Genomic DNA, 20,537 nt, shown 5'->3' with positions numbered 1-20,537 from the left:
TAAACTGTTTTTCCCAGACTTGTATACAATATAGTATGTAGATAATATGAAACAAGATGAAATATATGACCAGTCTATACACTGAGATCTTGCTAGTGAGTTAATATGAGGCATTGTGGAAATACTTCACATAGAACTTAGTATATTGCATATGGAGGTTAATCAGATATTGCAGATTTAGCCATGAGTATGTTATATCTGTTTTAAATGCATCTGTTTTAAAAGTCAACAGAGTAGTCATTGAATTTGTTTTTGACCATCAAAAAGCCCAGGGAAGTTTCAGCATTTTAATGTAGGCTTAGCACTCTTAGTGGAGCAGCAGTGGCAGACACATAATGACAAAAAATGGCTTGCAAGAGTGTAATCCATGCTTAAATTGTTACATCAATAATGGCACTGTACTGCAAAAAACATTGCTTTAAGACATTCAATGTTGTTGTGTTCATTATATTCTTCATGTAACACACTTGTAGTCGTACCAGTCATTACAATCAACAATGTCAGCGTGATCCTGTTTTTGTCTTGCCATTGGCTGGCGAACAGTGCATCCCGCCTCTGGCCTCAAGTCAACTGGGATAGGCTCCAGCAGACCCTGAGGATAAGCGGCATAGAAAAAGAATGGATGGGAAGGATAACACATAAAAACATAATGATCAACATCTTGTAAATGTAAGCACTATAGCAGGAATATTCAACTGGCACCCCATTAAGGCTGATCTGGCCCATGAATGTCTAGAGAATCTTTTGAAAGGTTGACCCTAAGAGTTGGACATATTAAAATGCATCTAATTACATTCAATTCACCAGCAAAAAGGCTGAACAATAAACATACAGCTACAGTATACGTGCTACCATAGCGGGTTAGCAACTTACACAACGGAGCTATTTAAGTGTATCATAGAGTTGAATTTTCTACCATTCATACACTATTGGAATAATAACCAACAGTTATTATGTTCATGTATTCCTATGGAGCAACAAACAAAGCCACCCAGTGTCTTGCAATCGCAAAATAACGTAATAAAATAACATTACATTCACAAACTCAACTACAATTTATCAATTGAAATACATAAAAATGATAAAAGGAGGTGGAATCTCCGCCCCTGGTTATTGAATGCAATCACAGAATCTATGACGTCACATGTCCTCTCTCACGTCCGCAGCTGTGTTACAAATTCAGAAGACACCCACTACAACGGCATCAGTCTGCTTTAAGGTCTGCTGACTTATTATCAAAGTAGAAAATGTCTGGAAGAGGCAAGGGAGGTAAAGGCTTGGGAAAAGGAGGCGCCAAGCGTCACCGTAAAGTTCTCCGCGACAACATCCAGGGCATCACCAAGCCCGCCATTCGCCGCCTGGCTCGCCGCGGTGGAGTCAAGCGTATCTCCGGGTTGATCTACGAGGAGACTCGCGGTGTGCTGAAGGTGTTCCTGGAGAACGTCATCCGTGATGCCGTCACATACACCGAGCATGCCAAGAGGAAGACTGTCACCGCCATGGATGTAGTCTACGCTCTCAAGAGGCAAGGCCGTACTCTGTACGGCTTTGGCGGCTAAACACTTCATACATCAAACAACAAAAAGGTCCTTTTTAGGGCCACACACTCCTTCTAAGAGCTTACATTCTAAAACTCAACTATAAGGCTTACTTGTGTACTAAATGCTATACGTACTGTCCGGTTAGTATTGTGAAATAGTGCAATGAATATAGTTCTTCAATCGTAAGCAATATATACACTTATGTAGTCGAGGTCTAAAGTTAGTATAAAATTGGATTATAAGATATGTATACATGGTGTGTGTGGTACCCCAACAGATCATCTATAGCAGAGGTAGGGAACCCATGGCTCGGGAGGCAGGTAGGGCTCTTTTGATGACTGTATCTGGCTCTCAAGCATTTCTTACCACAATAAAAATGTATTTTTGCTAACATTTTAAAGTAAACCATCACCGAAATGACTGTTGAAAATAATATTCAAAATCAACAACTTTCTTATGTATTTTAATTCGTCCATCTATATTCTGCTGCAATACGGCCAATCATATCCATCTTTCCTGATGATATTTTCCAGGTCAAACACCAAAACTATTACTGGGTAATGCTGTAGTCTACCTCGGTCATTGAGATGTCAAAAAAACATGTAAATGTAAACTTTCCTCCTTTAGTCAAATAGCTAAAGCTGCAGAACCAAGCCTTCTGGTGAAGATGGCCAAAAGAATGAAATACGTGTAGTGAATATGGTTCAAAACTATGCAGCAGCAGAAGTTGCATTAATGGCAGCAAGTATTTGATTTATTATTAGACGCTGCAGCTGCTCACGACTGTATGCTGGCCACACCCCATTGGCGTGGGTGGGGTAGTGTGTCTGGTCTACATAATTAGAGCCCATTATATCTAAAACTGTTGGTCTTACATAAAAATGCACACATTTTATTGCATTCAAAATGTATATGGCTCTCACAGATACACATTTTAAAATATCTGGCCTTCATGGCTCTTAGCCAAAAAGGTTCCCGACCCCTGATCTATAGAATGAAATGTGTGTATTGCATGTGTGCAGTATACTATACTAGAACGTTATATAACATAGTAGTACCTCATACATAGTGTATAAGTATGTCATACCACAAGTTGAGTTGTATAGTACAAGAATACTATACGGTAAAACAATGACTGTAATGACGGGTTTACGTTGGCTTTCATTTGAATTTAAAATTTACTGCAGAAAGCGCCATCGCAACAAAGGGGCCATGTGACCTTCGACAGTCGTGTAGGCGCGTCCCAGTAAGTAAGTACGCTTTATTTCTCTAGCGCTTTTCACAGACAAAGTCACAAAGCGCTTCACAAAATAAACACACAATGCCCATATAAAATACAATCAGCAAAAATGAGTCCGTAAAAGTTAAAATGCTTTTCCAAGCGAGAGACCTGTCAGCCAATCACTAAAAAGCGCTGGCGCATTCTAATTTGCGATAACATGTGATCTTCAACCGTCATTTGAGCGGGTCCAAGCGAGAAACCTGTCAGCCAATCACAAAAAAGCGCTGGCACATTAATTTGCATGAACGCTTCTATAAGAGCCGTGGCTCGCAGACTGGAACCATATTCCAATCAGAATGCCTGAACCAGCCAAGTCCGCTCCCAAGAAGGGCTCCAAGAAAGCCGTCACCAAAGCTCCCGGCAAGGGCGGCAAGAAGAAGCGTAGGAGCAGGAAGGAGAGCTACGCCATCTACGTGTACAAGGTCCTGAAGCAAGTGCACCCTGACACCGGCATCTCGTCCAAGGCCATGAGCATCATGAACTCCTTCGTCAACGACATCTTTGAACGCATCGCTTCCGAGGCGTCTCGTCTGGCCCACTACAACAAACGCTCCACCATCACGTCTAGGGAGATCCAGACAGCCGTGCGTCTCCTGCTGCCCGGTGAGCTGGCCAAGCACGCCGTGTCTGAGGGAACCAAGGCCGTCACCAAGTACACCAGCTCCAAGTAAACTGCTCCAGTAGAATTACCACCACTACCCAACGGCTCTTTTAAGAGCCACACACTTCCTCTTGAGAGCAAACAACCTTTTTGTGTGTCGTACACTTGTAGCATTTCTCACCTCAATACTAAATTGTCTTCAGGTCGGAAAATCAAGTGAAGTAGAAGGTGATTTAGTAGTTGTGCTGCTGGATTTGCTACTAAGTCAATCTAGTAGATCTATAGTAGATCTGATGGCAAGAGTTGGATAACAAATGATCTTTTGTGAATAAAGTGTGACATGCACCTTTTTGACTTGGCATGATGTAATATATTTGAGAGCAGAGGGACACCCACTTAACATAGCATAAGGTCAGTGTGGGAGTTTGCAAAAATATTTCAGCTGTAATTGTGATATACTGTAATAAAAGGTTTCATATAGTATTAAGAGTGTGTTAATACATTTCGACCTCAGATTTCCTCAGAAAGGATATATATATATATATATATATATATATAGTGATGAATGATACATTCATGGATCCATACATACCTGCCTTGTAGGGAGAGCATAATTTGGATCCGGTTTGTGTTGAAAATCTGGTTATGCAAACCGATTGTTTGCGACATCTCCACAGATCATTTTGCTGTGAGACAAAACAAAATGGCCTGTGCACTAATCATGATGTCAGAGCAGCACCTTGATGTGGCACACCTGTGAGGTGGGATGTATTACCTCAGCAAAGTAGAAGCGCTCACCATCAAACATTTAGACAGATTTGTGAACATTAAAAAAATGGTAATATTGTTTATCTGGAATGAATTTTAGATCTTTGAGTCCATCTCATGAAAAATTTGCAACAAATTTGCGGTGTTTATATTTGTATTGAGTGTACGCATATCTGATCTTACAGTGTTTACAGTGTTGCTTTTCACAGGCATAAGCATTTACAACTCATAACGTAAGGCTCCATAATAATTATGTAATCATTTTTGCAAAATACACATTTTTATTTAGTAAGGACCATCATCTGTATTTGTCAGGAAGGACATCCAGAATATAAAATGGCTCAAGTAAAAAATCAGTATCAGATCCGCTGTGGCGAACACATAATCAGGGAAAAAGTCAGAAGAAACAAACAAACAATTTAGCTATTTATTTATTTAAGGAATTTAGCATGTAGTATGTTATAGAGCCAGTAGAGGGCAGCAATATACTGTTGGTGATTGGATCTATTCAAATTCTTCTCCTCCAATAGTTGGGCAGCTCCTGCGCGCGCAGCGCCTTCTATTGACCAATCAGCGCTCTTGTGTCTGAATATAAGCGGCAGCAAAGCTGGCTTGTCCTCAACGTACTATCTTAGTCATTCTGAGTAACGATGGCAAGAACAAAGCAGACAGCCCGTAAGTCCACCGGAGGCAAAGCCCCGAGGAAGCAGCTCGCCACCAAGGCTGCCCGTAAGAGCGCCCCTGCCACCGGCGGCGTCAAGAAGCCTCATCGCTACAGGCCCGGTACCGTGGCCCTCAGGGAGATCCGTCGCTACCAGAAGTCCACTGAGCTGCTCATCCGTAAGCTTCCTTTCCAGCGCCTGGTCAGAGAGATCGCTCAGGATTTCAAGACCGACCTGCGCTTCCAGAGCTCAGCCGTCATGGCTCTGCAGGAGTCCAGCGAGGCTTACCTGGTGGGTCTCTTTGAGGACACCAACTTGTGTGCCATCCACGCCAAGAGAGTCACCATCATGCCCAAAGACATCCAGCTGGCCCGTCGTATCCGCGGAGAGAGAGCTTAAACTTCAGTTCCCTCGACCACAACGGCTCTTTTCAGAGCCACCACTTTTCCAACTAAAGCTGCAATTCCCCAGTAACTGTACTGTTCCTCCAGCAGAGGGTGCTAAAGGAACATTCAACTGGGTTCAACGGTGTCTTTTGTTCCCAGCTGCGACTTCCTATAGTTCATGTTAGTGAGCCCTTCAAAGGAACCGGTTACTTTGTGAACGTCACAACGCTAGAGGATGAGAGGTAGACATGGCGTCCGGAGAAGATGTGAGACTTTTATTCCATCAATTAGCAAATATTGATGCTTATTTACAGTCAATATGAGAAATTGGTCAACATTTTAACTTTTTAGCAATTGGATAATGTTATTTTGGTGAAGCATTAAGTAGTGTGTCTACATACCTAGCGGTAGCTGTAACGAGCTAACAATCTAGCTAGCTAAATACATTTAATAAAAGTAGTGGTACTTTGTTTCTTTAAAGTGTAAACACTGTATGATTGTATGTTTGCATAATATGTTGGGTTGTTGACGTTCTGTTACTTTAACAACACTCACCAGAGGTATTATTATTACTATTATAAGGTGCAAAATGTAGAAAATGTGCGTAATTATTGCTGAACTGCTGAACATTCAAAAATAAAAAGTGCAATTCAATGTTATATTTACATATGTTACATTTACAACTTATTTTTTTTATTTTTTACATTTTCACCGTCTCCATTATAAATGTTTTTCCTATAATATTTCAGCAAAATGTGAATCATGAAATAGTGTCGTATTACATGAAAGCTGCTGTTTTCTTCATCTCATTGGCACATTACTTTTGTCTTAATACAGAGTAAGAGAAAGGGGTAGGAAATGTGGGAATAGCCCGCTTCATGTTTAAAGTGTGAGGTACTGGACGAGGCGGCTTCGTGTCAGGAAAGAGTGTGTTTTGTTTTTGTGCAGTTAGGTCATCCTAAACAAAAGTGCTGATTAAAGATAAAGATTTTTGTCTAATGAAATGGGAATTTCTCACACACACACACACACACACAAGAAAACTAGAGTGATGACCAAGGTAGGAGATATTTGATATGTATAATATGGCTTGTTTACGGCACAAGAAATCGCAGAGCGTTCCAGACGTCCTGGCATCGTCCTTGCTGACAAGACAGACAGAGATGGGCTGGTGATGCTGAAACCAGGGCCACGGTTTCAGGTCATCAGGGGTGATAATCAGAGTTTCTGTTTTATTGGCTTTTATTATTTATTTAGCTGCAGTTAGCACTCAACCAGTCTAACTTCTGAAACTCAGGTGGCTTAAAGGAGCAGTAAAGCTGGATGTCATCAGCATATGAATGATAAGAAACATCACTGAACTGATCTTTCCCAAAGGGAGCAAATACAACATAAATGACAAGCCCCAGAACAGAACCCTAGGGTACTCCACACAACAGTTATGGTGAGTTAGACTCTACTTTGTTGACTGTGACACTAAAACTACGACCAGATAGACCCTGACAGGCTTACTTAGTGTCCCAGCCTTCTCAACAGAACTGTCAACTGTGTCAAAAGCTGATGACAAATCCAGAAGGACCAAGGCGGAGCATCGCCCTGAATCAGCAGACATCAGAATATCATCTTTCAATAAAGCGGTTTCTGTGGAATGAAATTTATGCACACAAGATGGAAATCCCATCCTAACATTTTAAATATGATTTATTATGTGATTATTGTCCAATGCTTCTGGACAAACATGTTTACACTAAAACTCAAATAATTTAATTTTTTGTGTCTGAAATTTGTGTCAGCAAAAATATTGCATCCCTTGTAAAAAGTTGTATCCTTTTATAAGCCAAGTGTAAAATATTTTTGAATTTACAGTGAAGAAAATAAGTATTTGAACACCCTGCTATTTTGCTATTTCTCCCACTTAGAAATCATGGAGGGGTCTGAAATTTTCATCGTAGGTGCATGTCCACTGTGAGAGAGATAAACTAAAAAGAAAAATCCAGAAATCACAATGCATGATTTTTTAACAATTTATTTGTGTGATACAGCTGCAAATAAGTATTTGAACACCTGTGTATCATCTAGAATTCTGACCCTGAAAGACCTGTTAGTCTGCCCATTAGAAGTCCACCTGCACTCCATGTATCATCCTGAATCAGATGCACCTGTTTGAGGTCGTTAGCTGCATAAAGACACCTGTCCACCCCATACAATCAGTAAGACTTTAACTTGTAACATGGCGAAGACCAAAGAGCTGTCCAAAGACACCAGAGACAAAATTGTACACCTCCACAAGGCTGGAAAGGGCTACGGAGCAATTACCAAGCAGCTTGGTGAAAAAAGGTCCACTGTTGGAGCTATCATTAGAAAATGGAAGAAGCTAAACATGACGGTCAATCTCAATCGGAGTGGAGCCCCATGCAAGATATCACCTCGTGGGGTCTCAATGATTCTAAGAAAGGTGAGGAATCAGCCCAGAACTACACGACAGGACTTGGTCAATGACCTGAAAAGAGCTGGGACCACCGTTTCCAAGGTTACTGTAGGTAATACACTAAGACGTCATGATGTGAAATCATGCATGGCACGAAAGGTTCCCCTGCTTAAACCAGCACATGTCAAGGCCCGTCTTAAGTTTGCATATGACCATTTGGATGATACAGAGGAGTCATGGGAGAAAGTTTTATGGTCAGATGAGACCAAAATAGAACTTTTTGGTCATAATTCCAATAAGCGTGTTTGGAGGAAGAAGAATGAAGAGTACAATCCGAAGAACACCATCCCTACTGTGAAGCATGGGGGTGGTAGCATCATGCTTTGGGGGTGTTTTTCTGCACATGGGACAGGACGAGTGCACTGCATTAAAGAGAGGATGACTGGGGCCGTGTATTGTGAGATTTTGGGGAACAACCTCCTTCCCTCTGTCAGAGCATTGAAGATGGGTCGTGGCTGGGTCTTCCAACACGACAACGACCCGAAGCACACAGCCAGGAAAACCAAGGAGTGGCTCCGTAAGAAGCATATCAAGGTTCTAGCATGGCACAGCCAGTCTCCAGACCTGAACCCAATCGAAAATCTTTGGAGGGAGCTCAAACTCCGTGTTTCTCAGCGACAGCCCAGAAACCTGACTGATCTAGAGAAGATCTGTGTGGAGGAGTGGGCCAAGATCCCTCCTGCAGTGTGTGCAAACCTGGTGAAAAACTACAGGAAACGTTTGACCTCTGTAATAGCAAACAAAGGCTACTGTACCAAATATTAACATTCATTTTCTCAGGTGTTCAAATACTTATTTGCAGCTGTATCACACAAATAAATTGTTAAAAAAATCATGCATTGTGATTTCTGGATTTTTCTTTTTAGTTTATCTCTCTCACAGTGGACATGCACCTACGATGAAAATTTCAGACCCCTCCATGATTTCTAAGTGGGAGAAATAGCAAAATAGCAGGGTGTTCAAATACTTATTTTCTTCACTGTAATGTAATTGTATGATTGTTTTAGAACACAAATATGTTGCATCATACCACTATTTAAACCAAATAAGCAGACTGGGTCATATAACATGTCAACAGGTGATGTTTATGCGTGCAACTTTATTAAATTCCATTCACCTTTTCTGTTTAAAGCTTTATCACTATATGTAAAAATAAGTCTTCAGAACATACTTCAAAACATACATAAGTGACACCTTAAGTGATGCTACTAGAGCAATTTCTCAAATTCACATTTGAAATCTTTAATATGATTGAATATAGCTATGTATTCAATATGCTTTAAGTTGTTTACAAAAGGACAGGAGCAGAAGCATCACGCGAAGCACAGTGACGTGACCGATAGCTCGTTACTGATTGGACAACCATTTCCCCGCTTCAGCGAGCCAATCAAAGAGCAGAAAAGGAGTGGTTAAATGTACTGCTTTCTGGTGAGTCTGTCATTGCTTGTGTGAAGCACGGTGATATTTCCTGTTAAATCTAATCATGTCTGGACGAGGCAAAGGCGGCAAGACTAGAGCGAAGGCCAAGACCAGGTCTTCAAGGGCCGGGCTGCAGTTCCCAGTCGGTCGTGTCCATAGGCTGCTGCGTAAGGGTAACTATGCAGAGCGTGTTGGTGCCGGCGCCCCTGTCTATTTGGCGGCTGTGCTGGAGTACCTTACCGCTGAGATCTTGGAATTAGCGGGAAACGCAGCCCGTGACAACAAGAAGACCAGGATCATCCCCCGCCATCTGCAGTTGGCAGTCCGTAACGACGAGGAGTTGAACAAACTTCTTGGCGGAGTCACCATCGCTCAAGGTGGCGTCTTACCCAATATCCAGGCTGTTCTTCTGCCCAAGAAGACCGAGAAGGCAGTCAAGAAGTAAGATGGACCTTTGAGGTCAACATCGCTACTCAAACGGCTCTTTCAAGAGCCACTCACTTATGATTAAAGAGTAACCTTCTGATTTCATTTACTGCATCACTACTTATATAAATATGATATAATATTTTATTATGACATAGTTACACAAGGTGCTGCTTTGACCCTGCTGTCACTATTTACAATTACCCTCTTTAGAAATTGTGTGTGACTATAAACCATAACTTGATCAAATATAAACATTAAAAAAATAAAGCAGATTACAATGAATTTCCATGCAAAGATTTCCAAACATTTGACTCCATTTTATTCTACTTCCATTTAAAAAAAAAAAGAGACATCCCAATTTGTGTATTTATAACTCAAGAGCAAGTAATCATCATGCAAAGCGATGAGGAATTCAAACATGTACATACAACATACAAAGTATATACTGTATTTTCTAAACTATAACTTGCTCCGGTGTATGTCACACAAGGCAAAAAATGCATAAAAAAAATACATAAATGCATAAAAACAAAAACTAAAACATACATAAGTACATGTCACATTTTTTGTGGGTAATTTATTTCACAAACTACTTGACCAAAACAGACATCAATAAGTCAAGTTCTAACAATAAAATAATAAAGAACAGGCTGAATCGCCGTAAGCTATGCTAACACAATGGCTATTCAGCTACACAAAAAATAAACATACACAAAAAAGGTGTCCAGTGTTTATGTAACTATTTTGTTTTCTTCATGGCAGTAAAAGAAGGCTCTGCTTTACACCAGTCCCGAGTTTCTCACTTACTCCAAACTTTCTCTGTGCTGCTCGATTAACTGTTTTCGGCTGCAAATCTCCCTACTTTCAGCTTGTAGTCGGCAAAATATGATGATGATTTTCTTCTGGGGGGCTTTTCAGAATCAGAAAAGGGTTTATTGCCAGGTATGATCAGACACATACTAGGAATTTGTTTTGGTGAAGTAGGTGCAGACACATCTAAAAAAAAGAATGAAAAATACAAAATAAACAGCATAAATATATGTACACAGTCTGTTTTTTGTTTCTTATTCCGGAAGTGCAGTGTGATTGTTTTTCCTAAGAGTCCAAACCAGACTGGACAATGTAACGCATATAGTGAAAGTGTCAAAGTGGCAGGGTGAGGCAGAGGTGGGGTGTGAAAAGTGAGCCGGAAAATACGATATTTGATATTATAAATAAGATATAAATAAGAAATAAGGTAAAATAAACAAGAAAAGTAAAGAAAATAATAAAAATGTTGTGTTTGAATGTTATGAATGATATGCATCAGTATTTTTAATTATTTGTGCAATTAACTGTTTACACTGTACATTTTGTTGTTTACATTCAGTGTCATCCATTTATTCTTGATTGCACTCATTTAGCTCTTCATTTAAGTTTTTTCTTTTTGTTTGTTTTTTCATTCTTTCTTTGTGGTGTAATATGGCAGACAGGCAACAATATTTTGCTGGCAATTTCTCTGCTGTATTTTTGTGCAATGACAATAAAGGAAGTCTAAGAGTCCAATTGTCTGTCACGAGAGAAGTGCATCCAATTGCTGCTCTGTGTCCTTAATCGACTCCAAGTCATACGTGATCGGGGCTGACCTTAGAGCGCATTTTCCACTGGCATAAAGAATACAAGATCTCAGGAATTTGATTCATTTTAAATCCTGAGAAAAAATACAAAACCATGTCTGGAGTATTCAGTCTTTGTGTTTTGATTTGAAAATGTGATAGATGCCATAGTGGTGATCCCACTCCGCATTCAGAGGTCAAGAATAAAGAATAAAACCCTGTTCTGTTACACAAGCATACATCTTCACTGACCCCTTTCTGTTTGCACAAGCACTTCTACTGTCCTACCATTAATACCATTTGACAAAAACTTAAATTAAACACAACTGCAAATACATTGATATGGAGGAAGGAGCTTGCACTCAAGAGTGTCAAGTGTGTGGCTCTTAAAAGAGCCGTTGGGTAGTGATGGTAATTCTACTGGAGCAGTTTACTTGGAGCTGGTGTACTTGGTGACGGCCTTGGTTCCCTCAGACACGGCGTGCTTGGCCAGCTCACCGGGCAGCAGGAGACGCACGGCTGTCTGGATCTCCCTGGAGGTGATGGTGGAGCGTTTGTTGTAGTGGGCCAGACGAGACGCCTCGGAAGCGATGCGTTCAAAGATGTCGTTGACGAAGGAGTTCATGATGCTCATGGCCTTGGACGAGATGCCGGTGTCAGGGTGCACTTGCTTCAGGACCTTGTACACGTAGATGGCGTAGCTCTCCTTCCTGCTCCTACGCTTCTTCTTGCCGCCCTTGCCGGGAGCTTTGGTGACGGCTTTCTTGGAGCCCTTCTTGGGAGCGGACTTGGCTGGTTCAGGCATTGTTGTGGCTACACGAGATTGTGAGACCAATGTGGCTTGAACGACCGAACCACGTTTTTATAGTCGTTTTTATGCAAATTGACCTGCGCCGACGCCTTTTTGTGATTGGATGACATGCTCTCGCTTGGATGAGCTCAAAGGACTGTTTAGGATCACGTGGGCCCTTTGTTCCGACGTGAAGCCCTTACTGCATTAGACTTTATTGTGGCCGACACAATGTAACAGAAACCAATGTAAAACAATTATTACAATCATTTCTATATCGCAGGGTAATTCAACGTCTACTTATAATAATAATAATTAATTTGATTTTATATAGCACTTTTCACCCAAAGCGCTTTCATAATGAAGTGAAGCATTATACATTCACTCCTCAATCACAGTCGTTATCTATATCTGTAGGCTGGGTGCCAGGGGGATAGTCTGAAGGCAATATGGCTGCCAGTTTGTGCCTACAGCTTTTCCAACCACCACCAAACATTGACTCACATTCATACACCAGTGTATCTCCTCATGAGACAACACATTGCTATATAGTGTAAAGTAGTTATGATACAGATAACAGTATGTTGAATCAAAAAATGCAATATAGCCACTGTAGTGATGTGCAGATCGCAAAATGTGGATACTTTTGATACTTGAGCCATTTGAAGTCATGTATGTCACCAAGAGGATGACAATGGAAATGATTGAGAGCTTGTCTAAATGATATGTGGTTGGTGGGGACTACTTTTTCTTCTGCCCAAGTACGGAATGCAGTCAGTCAGTCTCAGTTTGCTGATGCGATGGCTACTTTACTATTTACTACTGTAAATTGGGCCTTTTGATCTAACTGACATGGTTGTTTGTTTTTGTATTTCATAATTAGTTCTTTGTAGCATGTAGTAAATACAACTGGAAAGATGCAAACCTCTTGTCGCCATAATAACATTAATAACATTAAATGGTATCAATATACATAATCTACCGACCTTCTAGTGATGTGCGAATTGATCGTAAAATATTGATACTTTCGATACCAGATTTTTAGACTCTAAAATTGATTCACATATCATATCATAATATTATCATATCATAATATTATGGACTGCCAATATTGATACTGACACTTCAGCATCCATGACGTCAATCAAAATAACTAAGAGAATGACCAATGCTATATAATGCAGAAAGTGTGCAGCTGTCCTATTTATGGATTTTACAATTTCAATACAATAAATGATATTTTAATTAACAATTTAGATAGGTATGCTAATAGAGGGCTAATATTGAAGTGGGCAAAAAGCTACCGAGGAAGCAATGAGTGAAGCTTGTAGAATGAATTCACGTCTGTTTGCTTAAATGTATGTTGCGATGTAACCCAGGGGTCAATACTGGGAAGTTATTCTATCTACATATAAATGACATGTGTAGAGCCACAAAAGACCGATAGCTAGTATTTTTTGCAGGTGATACTACGGGATTTTGGTCTGTAAAAAGCACACAAGAGCTAATAAATGAAGATGAAGTGACTACACAAAATAAAGGGTTGATAAAAACAGGTTATCCCTGAACCAAATTAAAACAAAATACTGCTATTTGGTAGTAGCAAAAAAGGATGTTGATGCACAAATAGACATCGATTTCATCCTAAGAATAAATACACTAGACTCACACATTAAAAATACATACAACAGTGGCAAGGAATGCCACTGTATGAAAGGGAATTTTTGCTGAAGCAAAATTGACTCCATTCGCTCTTGTTCTCTTGTTACCATATATAATTGTGTAGATATATGGGATTAAAGCACAATAACTGTGCCACAAACATTGTTTTCCCCAAAAGTACACAATGTATGCCTTATGTAATTTACTATCTACTCTATTTTAAATGGCACATTTAATGTACACACAAGTACATTTGAAGTAGAACAAATGCATTTCGGGGGGAGGTGCCTTGGAACAAAAGTAGTTGGTGTAATTCTTTTTAAGGAATGCATTCTCTCAGAATGAGTATGTGGCCCTTAAAAGGACCTTTTGGTTGTTGGGATGAGCAAATTATTTAACCTCCAAAGCCGTACAGAGTACGTCCTTGCCTCTTGAGAGCGTAGACTACATCCATGGCGGTGACGGTCTTCCTCTTGGCATGCTCGGTGTATGTGACGGCATCACGAATGACGTTCTCCAAGAACACCTTCAGCACACCGCGAGTCTCCTCGTAGATCAACCCGGAGATACGCTTGACTCCTCCGCGACGAGCCAGACGGCGAATGGCGGGCTTGGTGATGCCCTGGATGTTGTCGCGGAGCACTTTACGGTGACGCTTGGCGCCTCCTTTTCCCAATCCTTTACCTCCTTTGCCTCTTCCTGACATTTTGAAGTTCGCTGGTTTTCAACAAGCTCTAATGGAGAATGATGTCCTCAGAGTTGTTGGCCTCAGTCTTTATTATACGATCGCGGACGTAAGAGAGAACATATGACGTCATCGAGTCTTTGATTTCAGCCCTTCCCCCATGCCCTCTCCCTATAGACACAATTCTTTTTTTCTAAATTTAAACCAGGAAAAAGCCGAAAGAAACAAACAAAAGCTAATGTTCGTGATTATATGCACTTCAGTTGACATGGCTAATCTATTATACGTGATTATATGTTGTTGTTCTATACGAATATAAAATACTGTATGAATGGTAGGACATAGTAATCTATAAAACAAAATACAGTATATCTTCTATGTGAGGTAACCAGGAAATGCTAATATATGCTATGATAGCATGTTCATTGTGCGTTATCAAGTGTTTAACTTGTCTTACTTAAAATCATATTGTCCTTTTCATTTAGTAAGTAGCATACAAAACAACATTCTAATCACATTAGCACTTGAGGGACACAGTAGCTGGCTCCCACCTCCTCTATTTTAAGATCAGACACTGTCATTGTGATATATCATGAGGCATGTGTTTGAAGAAATACGTTCAACTAAAATGGAATAATATATATTATATCATACATTATATAAATATCATACATTCAGTGAAAATATTATATAGCTCACTTAAGTTGTTCTATTAGGAGTGTCCGTGCTGAATATGGTCTTAACACAAAGTGTAAATGTTAGCAATGAGTTGTTGAAAGGAATATGTCTAAAGTGAGATATGGGTGGCTCTTAAAAGAGCCGTTGTGGTGGTTGGAGTATCAGGAATTCATCTTATTTTTTGGCGGGCTTCTCGGTCTTCTTGGGCAGAAGAACAGCCTGAATGTTGGGCAGGACACCACCCTGAGCGATGGTGACGCCACCGAGGAGTTTGTTCAACTCCTCGTCGTTGCGGACAGCCAACTGCAGATGGCGGGGGATGATCCTGGTCTTCTTGTTGTCACGGGCTGCGTTTCCAGCCAACTCCAGGATCTCAGCTGTCAGGTACTCCAGCACAGCCGCCAAGTAGACGGGGGCGCCGGCACCGATACGCTCGCCATAGTTACCCTTACGCAGCAGCCTGTGGACACGACCCACGGGGAACTGCAACCCAGCACGGGAAGACCTGGTCTTGGCCTTTGCTCTAGCCTTGCCGCCGGTTTTGCCTCGTCCAGACATGTTGGGTATGAGCTTTTGTTTCTGGTAGTAACAAATGCAATGCCATGAGTCGGCAGGAGCAGTGTATTTATACACAAGTGCTGTTGGCTGATTGGCTCGCTGAGGCGGGGAAACTGTTGTCCAATCAGCAAAGACATTTGCTTTTAAGCAGTGCACCGTGTTATGCAGTTCAATTGCTTTGATTGCTTAAATTGTATACGCCGAGTATAGTTGTAATTTGAACCAAATGACATAGATTATGCAGTTATATTTAATCAATTGCAGCAAATTGCACATCAATAGGACACCAAATCCAACATAGTGCATCATAGGTAGGTTCACGCGTTTCAAAATATGCATTACACCAGATTTTGCGAATACTGGCAGTCCACTATTAGGTAGTTTACAACAAAACTTGCCATGTATTGATATTCCAGTAATACTTTTCAGATGTCAGGAAAACAGTTTCAAGATGGTCTGGAAGTGAAATGAACTGAAATGACGTAAACGGCTAAGAGTTAAGGGTATGATGATGATCATTGACGTTTTGGTCACTTTATTTTGGTGCACCTATTGCACCACAGGGAAAATGCTTGAATAAATTCTGTGTTCGAACAAAATTGCAGTCTTAATCTTACTCTTTTGAGTTAAAAGTTATGAGTGTAATTTTTTAGATGAATTCATTCTCTTAGAATGTGTAGCCTTGAAAAGAACCTTTATTTTCTGCTCTCTTCTGAGCATAAACTACACCCGTGGCGGTTACTATTTCTATTGGTATGCTGCGTATGCAAAGCTCTAAAAAAAGTACATGTGCAACTCAGTTGATATTAACTTGTAAGGAATGTGAGCATTCAGTAGAAGGGTGAAGTGGCCCTTAAAAGGACCTTTTTGTTATTTGAATGAGCGAAATATTTAACCCCCAAAGCCGTACAGAGTACGTCCCTGTCTCTTCAGTGCATAAACCACATCCATGGCAGTGACAGTCTTCCTCTTGGCATGCTCGGTGTATGTGACGGCATCACGGATGACGTTCTCCAAGAACACCTTCAGCACACCGCGAGTCTCCTCGTAGATCAACCCGGAGATACGCTTGACTCCTCCGCGGCGAGCCAGACGGCGAATGGCGGGCTTGGTGATGCCCTGGATGTTGTCGCGGAGAACTTTACGGTGACGCTTGGCGCCTCCTTTTCCCAAGCCTTTACCTCCCTTGCCACGTCCAGACATTTTTTTGATGAATGAAAACGAGCACGCTGTCTGAATTGGTAACCGGTTTGCGGCTGATTTTATTACATAAAAGCGGACGTTAGAGAGGACATGTAGGAAGAGCTTTACTGTGACGTCACGAGACAGGTTGTTATTGCAAGCAACATATTATCATTTTACGATTGGCAAGTATTAAACAAATCCTATGTATGTAAGAAATATTAACAGTGACTTAGTTTTTGATAACACACGCTGTCACTTAATGCCGGCTTGTTCCATTACATCTAAATTGCCTTTGTGTCTTTATCATCAAATTCACCTAAATATTACAAACAACTCACTTAATGTATGTACCCTTGTACACCAACTACAACCGCAACATGATTAAAATACAAATTCCAGCCAACCCGTTAGTGTAGATGTTGCAATGTAGTAATTTAGTAGCATGGACACATCAATTTAGTGAATATTATCAGATTTATTATTTATTATTACAGGAGCAAAAACAATGCCTCAGCTAACATACACTGTGGGGTTATGTTACAATAGGGCATGTGAAACAATTTGTTGTATGTCCCTCTCTGGTTTGTGTGATGTACAGTATTGTGTTGTACACATCTCATTCCCCCCATCCAAGGTTTTGAATTTTGAAATATTAGATAAACTGATATTTATTCATTTATTTTTACAGACTGAGCTTAATGAAACCAAACTGGAGAGCATACAAGCATATTCAAGAGTCAAATTGCATGCTCTGTACTATAAATGTGTACATGTTGGGAGGTCTGCATTGAAATGAAAGCCTCTTGAGACCCCTCTGACAGTTCTGATCCTCAGCTTTTGCTGCACTGTCCGTGTATTTTTAAATGAGGGCCAAATTACCGGCTCTGTGGTGGCCACATGTTTGCAGTTTGATAAAAAAAAAAAAAACGGTGAATATAAAGATGTATGGAAAGACAATATCAACAAACAAGCAATAAATGCCATCCTGAAGAAAAACAGCATTGTTTCTCTACGTAAAATTATAATTCATTATAACATTTATTTGAATATTTATTTTATGGAATAAATGGGTTTGGTTAGTATGCATTTCATCACATCCTTTTGGAATAGTTTAATACCACCAATTTGTATTTAAATATTTGGCCATCACCGCTCACCACTACCTGCAAGCCCAGGCTTACCAGAGACAGAAAGAAAGGTTATATTGTTTATATTTTCATGGCAAAAACAAGACCAAAGTTTACAATTTGTAAGCAGGCTATAATAAATAATTTTATTGTGCTAATAAAATATTTTTTACTTACTTCTAAAGTCAGATTCTTGTATGTACACCCCTCTCTTCCTTAAATTTTGTGTTGCACACTAGTATCAGCAAAACGCTTGGAAATCAGACACCATAATTGCACACTGCATATTGTGCCAGTGCACATGTACGCTGATAGTAAATCAGATTGAACAATGCTCTTCAAGAAGGAGTGAGTGGCTCTTAAAAGAGCCGTTTGTGTTGGGGTGGTCACATGAGTCTTTACTTCTTGGCGGGCTTTTCGGTCTTCTTGGGCAGCAGCACGGCCTGAATGTTAGGCAAGACACCACCCTGAGCGATGGTGACTCCGCCGAGGAGTTTGTTCAACTCCTCGTCGTTGCGGACAGCCAACTGCAGATGGCGGGGAATGATCCTGGTCTTCTTGTTGTCACGGGCTGCGTTACCAGCCAACTCCAGGATCTCAGCTGTCAGGTACTCGAGCACCGCAGCCAGGTAGACGGGAGCGCCGGCACCGACGCGCTCAGCATAGTTGCCTTTTCGGAGTAGTCTATGAACACGACCCACTGGGAACTGCAACCCAGCACGAGAAGACCTGGTCTTGGCCTTAGCTCTAACCTTTCCGCCTTTGCCGCGTCCAGACATGATTACTTTTAGTTTATTGTTGTAGTTGTTACCTTTGCGGTACAGATGAGCCAAGTAAGCAAGAGCAGTGTATTTAAGTACCAACTTGCTGCTCGGTGATTGGCTCGCTAAAACGGAGAAACGGTTGTCCAATCATCAGTGTGGTCACGAGACATGCTGTATCTCGTGCGGCCACTGGGCGGGAGTGTTGTTGGGAGTTGTTGATGTGTTTTCATGGCGACCTTTCTTTTTCCAAAAACTGTAACTTATTGTAGGTGATTGACGCCTCGGAATGCTTATTGCTCCGGAAAATATTGTTATATACAAAGGCTGAGTACTCACACAAGGACTGCTAATACTAGTCAAATGTATATTTCTGATGGTCGGCTCACAAAGTGGGTTTGCTTGTAGATGGATAATTTAATCAGTGAATGCTAGCGGTTTGTCGCAGTGCTCCTCAAATGACTCTTTCTCCCAAGTCCATCCGGTTCTCAATACATGGTGACATCATCTCTGAATTAGTTTCATTGTGAAACAGCAACCCTTTCATATCGGAGTTTAAGCTGAAAGTCTGTAGCTGTACAACTACAGCTACCTTCATTGAGCAGACAAGCCCGGCTTTACAGTCAACACACCTCGCTAATGCATTTTATTTGTGTAGTTGGAAGGGAGTATACTGCAAATTCCAAAATGCATGTTTGGAGAAGTTTGGTGTGGGGGAAATGGACCAGATACCTCTGACCTCATTATTTGGCAAAATCCCAGCTACAAATGGTGAAAGGGGCTGTGATGGAAGGGGAAATGGAAAGATTTTGACTTTGTAATCACGTGACCTAAACTTTTGTCAATACTAAATTATGATGTTCATACATTCATAGTTTAATTAGATATTTAAAAACTTGTTTTTGTTTAGTTCCCCCACTCTTACTCTATTGCATGCACTGCAATATTGTAATGTTTATATTTCATGGTTATTTAGCACCCCCTGCTGGACATATGGGAGTACATACATTCTAACTAGTTGTGGCAACACATCGCTTTGGGTAAAATCAAGAATAATCGCTTTAGTTGAAAATGTGGTGGCTCTGAAAAGAGCCATTGGGGTAACAAGAACTTTTACATTTAAGCTCTCTCTCCACGGATACGACGGGCCAGCTGGATGTCTTTGGGCATGATGGTGACTCTCTTGGCGTGGATGGCACACAAGTTGGTGTCCTCAAAGAGACCCACCAGGTAAGCCTCGCTGGACTCCTGCAGAGCCATGACGGCTGAGCTCTGGAAGCGCAGGTCGGTCTTGAAATCCTGAGCGATCTCTCTGACCAGGCGCTGGAAAGGAAGCTTACGGATGAGCAGCTCAGTGGACTTCTGGTAGCGACGGATCTCCCTGAGGGCCACGGTACCGGGCCTGTAGCGATGAGGCTTCTTGACGCCGCCGGTGGCAGGGGCGCTCTTACGGGCAGCCTTGGTGGCGAGCTGCTTCCTGGGGGCTTTGCCTCCTGTAGACTTACGTGCTGTCTGCTTGGTTCTTGCCATCTCGATACAATATGAGAGCGAAAGTAGCATTCAAGCTGTTTTACTACTACTTATATTCAGACAGGCTCGCGTTGATTGGTCAGTGGGAGGAGCTGCCCGCGCAGGGGATGGTCAACTATTGGAAGAAAAGAATTTGTCAATCACCGACAACGTGACGTGTCTAAGGGACCCTGCTGCCATCTGCTGGTTTGACAACATACTGTAGCTAGTTTAAAAACTAACGGAGCTCTATTACACTGACACTTTTATACGATGCATATTACGATTAAAACAGTTTAGTGAAATATTCAACAATCATCAAAAACAGGAAACTATGTATTGATTTGACATTTTTTGTGATTTAATGGACATGTGGTTTCTTAATAAAAAATTGATGGATGGACCTGGCTT

The 20,537-nt window shown here is 41.1% G+C and overlaps 8 protein-coding genes across 8 annotated transcripts; 3 read left to right on the top strand and 5 right to left on the bottom strand.

Moving 5' to 3' along the window:
• Nucleotides 1-1,219: 1,219 nt before the first annotated feature.
• LOC131106997 (histone H4) lies at nucleotides 1,220-1,885 on the top strand. The gene has a single exon (XM_058056607.1). The coding sequence runs from the start codon at nucleotides 1,248-1,250 to the stop codon at nucleotides 1,557-1,559; it is 312 nt and encodes a 103-aa protein (XP_057912590.1). The 5' UTR covers nucleotides 1,220-1,247; the 3' UTR covers nucleotides 1,560-1,885.
• Nucleotides 1,886-3,113: 1,228 nt separating this feature from the next.
• Nucleotides 3,114-3,878, top strand: LOC131106992 (histone H2B). The gene has a single exon (XM_058056603.1). The coding sequence runs from the start codon at nucleotides 3,120-3,122 to the stop codon at nucleotides 3,492-3,494; it is 375 nt and encodes a 124-aa protein (XP_057912586.1). The 5' UTR covers nucleotides 3,114-3,119; the 3' UTR covers nucleotides 3,495-3,878.
• Nucleotides 3,879-9,186: 5,308 nt separating this feature from the next.
• Nucleotides 9,187-10,895, top strand: LOC131106990 (histone H2A-like). Its single transcript, XM_058056601.1, has one exon. It carries the CDS (start codon nucleotides 9,212-9,214, stop codon nucleotides 9,590-9,592), a length of 381 nt encoding a protein of 126 aa, XP_057912584.1. The 5' UTR covers nucleotides 9,187-9,211; the 3' UTR covers nucleotides 9,593-10,895.
• Nucleotides 9,887-11,995, bottom strand: LOC131106991 (histone H2B). The gene has a single exon (XM_058056602.1). The coding sequence runs from the start codon at nucleotides 11,974-11,976 to the stop codon at nucleotides 11,602-11,604; it is 375 nt and encodes a 124-aa protein (XP_057912585.1). The 5' UTR covers nucleotides 11,977-11,995; the 3' UTR covers nucleotides 9,887-11,601.
• A 1,841-nt stretch (nucleotides 11,996-13,836) lies between these two features.
• Nucleotides 13,837-14,488, bottom strand: LOC131106995 (histone H4). The gene has a single exon (XM_058056606.1). It carries the CDS (start codon nucleotides 14,327-14,329, stop codon nucleotides 14,018-14,020), a length of 312 nt encoding a protein of 103 aa, XP_057912589.1. The 5' UTR covers nucleotides 14,330-14,488; the 3' UTR covers nucleotides 13,837-14,017.
• A 208-nt stretch (nucleotides 14,489-14,696) lies between these two features.
• Nucleotides 14,697-15,566, bottom strand: LOC131106988 (histone H2A-like). Its single transcript, XM_058056598.1, has one exon. It carries the CDS (start codon nucleotides 15,542-15,544, stop codon nucleotides 15,161-15,163), a length of 384 nt encoding a protein of 127 aa, XP_057912581.1. The 5' UTR covers nucleotides 15,545-15,566; the 3' UTR covers nucleotides 14,697-15,160.
• A 489-nt stretch (nucleotides 15,567-16,055) lies between these two features.
• LOC131106998 (uncharacterized) lies at nucleotides 16,056-20,157 on the bottom strand. The gene is made up of 2 exons (XM_058056608.1): nucleotides 19,817-20,157; nucleotides 16,056-16,773 (listed from the first exon to the last, which is right to left on the bottom strand). The coding sequence occupies exons 1-2, from the start codon at nucleotides 20,145-20,147 to the stop codon at nucleotides 16,436-16,438; spliced, it is 669 nt and encodes a 222-aa protein (XP_057912591.1). The 5' UTR covers nucleotides 20,148-20,157; the 3' UTR covers nucleotides 16,056-16,435.
• On the bottom strand, nucleotides 17,287-18,668 carry LOC131106989 (histone H2A-like). The gene has a single exon (XM_058056600.1). It carries the CDS (start codon nucleotides 18,633-18,635, stop codon nucleotides 18,255-18,257), a length of 381 nt encoding a protein of 126 aa, XP_057912583.1. The 5' UTR covers nucleotides 18,636-18,668; the 3' UTR covers nucleotides 17,287-18,254.
• Nucleotides 20,158-20,537: the final 380 nt, after the last annotated feature.

This window comes from Doryrhamphus excisus, chromosome 19, assembly GCF_030265055.1.
Source record: "Doryrhamphus excisus isolate RoL2022-K1 chromosome 19, RoL_Dexc_1.0, whole genome shotgun sequence".
Lineage (NCBI taxonomy): Eukaryota > Metazoa > Chordata > Actinopteri > Syngnathiformes > Syngnathidae > Doryrhamphus > Doryrhamphus excisus.
The sequence above is the reverse complement of the archived record's forward strand: the minus strand, read 5'-3'. Positions and strand labels throughout refer to the sequence as shown.

Excerpts from the sequence above, each read along its gene's own strand:
- LOC131106997 (XM_058056607.1), top strand. The coding sequence starts at position 1,248 with ATGTCTGGAAGAGGCAAGGGAGGTAAAGGCTTGGGAAAAGGAGGCGCC.
- LOC131106992 (XM_058056603.1), top strand. The coding sequence starts at position 3,120 with ATGCCTGAACCAGCCAAGTCCGCTCCCAAGAAGGGCTCCAAGAAAGCC.
- LOC131106990 (XM_058056601.1), top strand. The coding sequence starts at position 9,212 with ATGTCTGGACGAGGCAAAGGCGGCAAGACTAGAGCGAAGGCCAAGACC.
- LOC131106991 (XM_058056602.1), bottom strand. The coding sequence starts at position 11,976 with ATGCCTGAACCAGCCAAGTCCGCTCCCAAGAAGGGCTCCAAGAAAGCC.
- LOC131106995 (XM_058056606.1), bottom strand. The coding sequence starts at position 14,329 with ATGTCAGGAAGAGGCAAAGGAGGTAAAGGATTGGGAAAAGGAGGCGCC.
- LOC131106988 (XM_058056598.1), bottom strand. The coding sequence starts at position 15,544 with ATGTCTGGACGAGGCAAAACCGGCGGCAAGGCTAGAGCAAAGGCCAAG.
- LOC131106989 (XM_058056600.1), bottom strand. The coding sequence starts at position 18,635 with ATGTCTGGACGCGGCAAAGGCGGAAAGGTTAGAGCTAAGGCCAAGACC.
- LOC131106998 (XM_058056608.1), bottom strand. The coding sequence starts at position 20,147 with ATGGCAAGAACCAAGCAGACAGCACGTAAGTCTACAGGAGGCAAAGCC. Across the intron at positions 16,774-19,816 it reads CTTTGAGGACACCAACTTGT|CGTGCTCGTTTTCATTCATC; the intron begins GTGCCATCCACG and ends CAATTCAGACAG.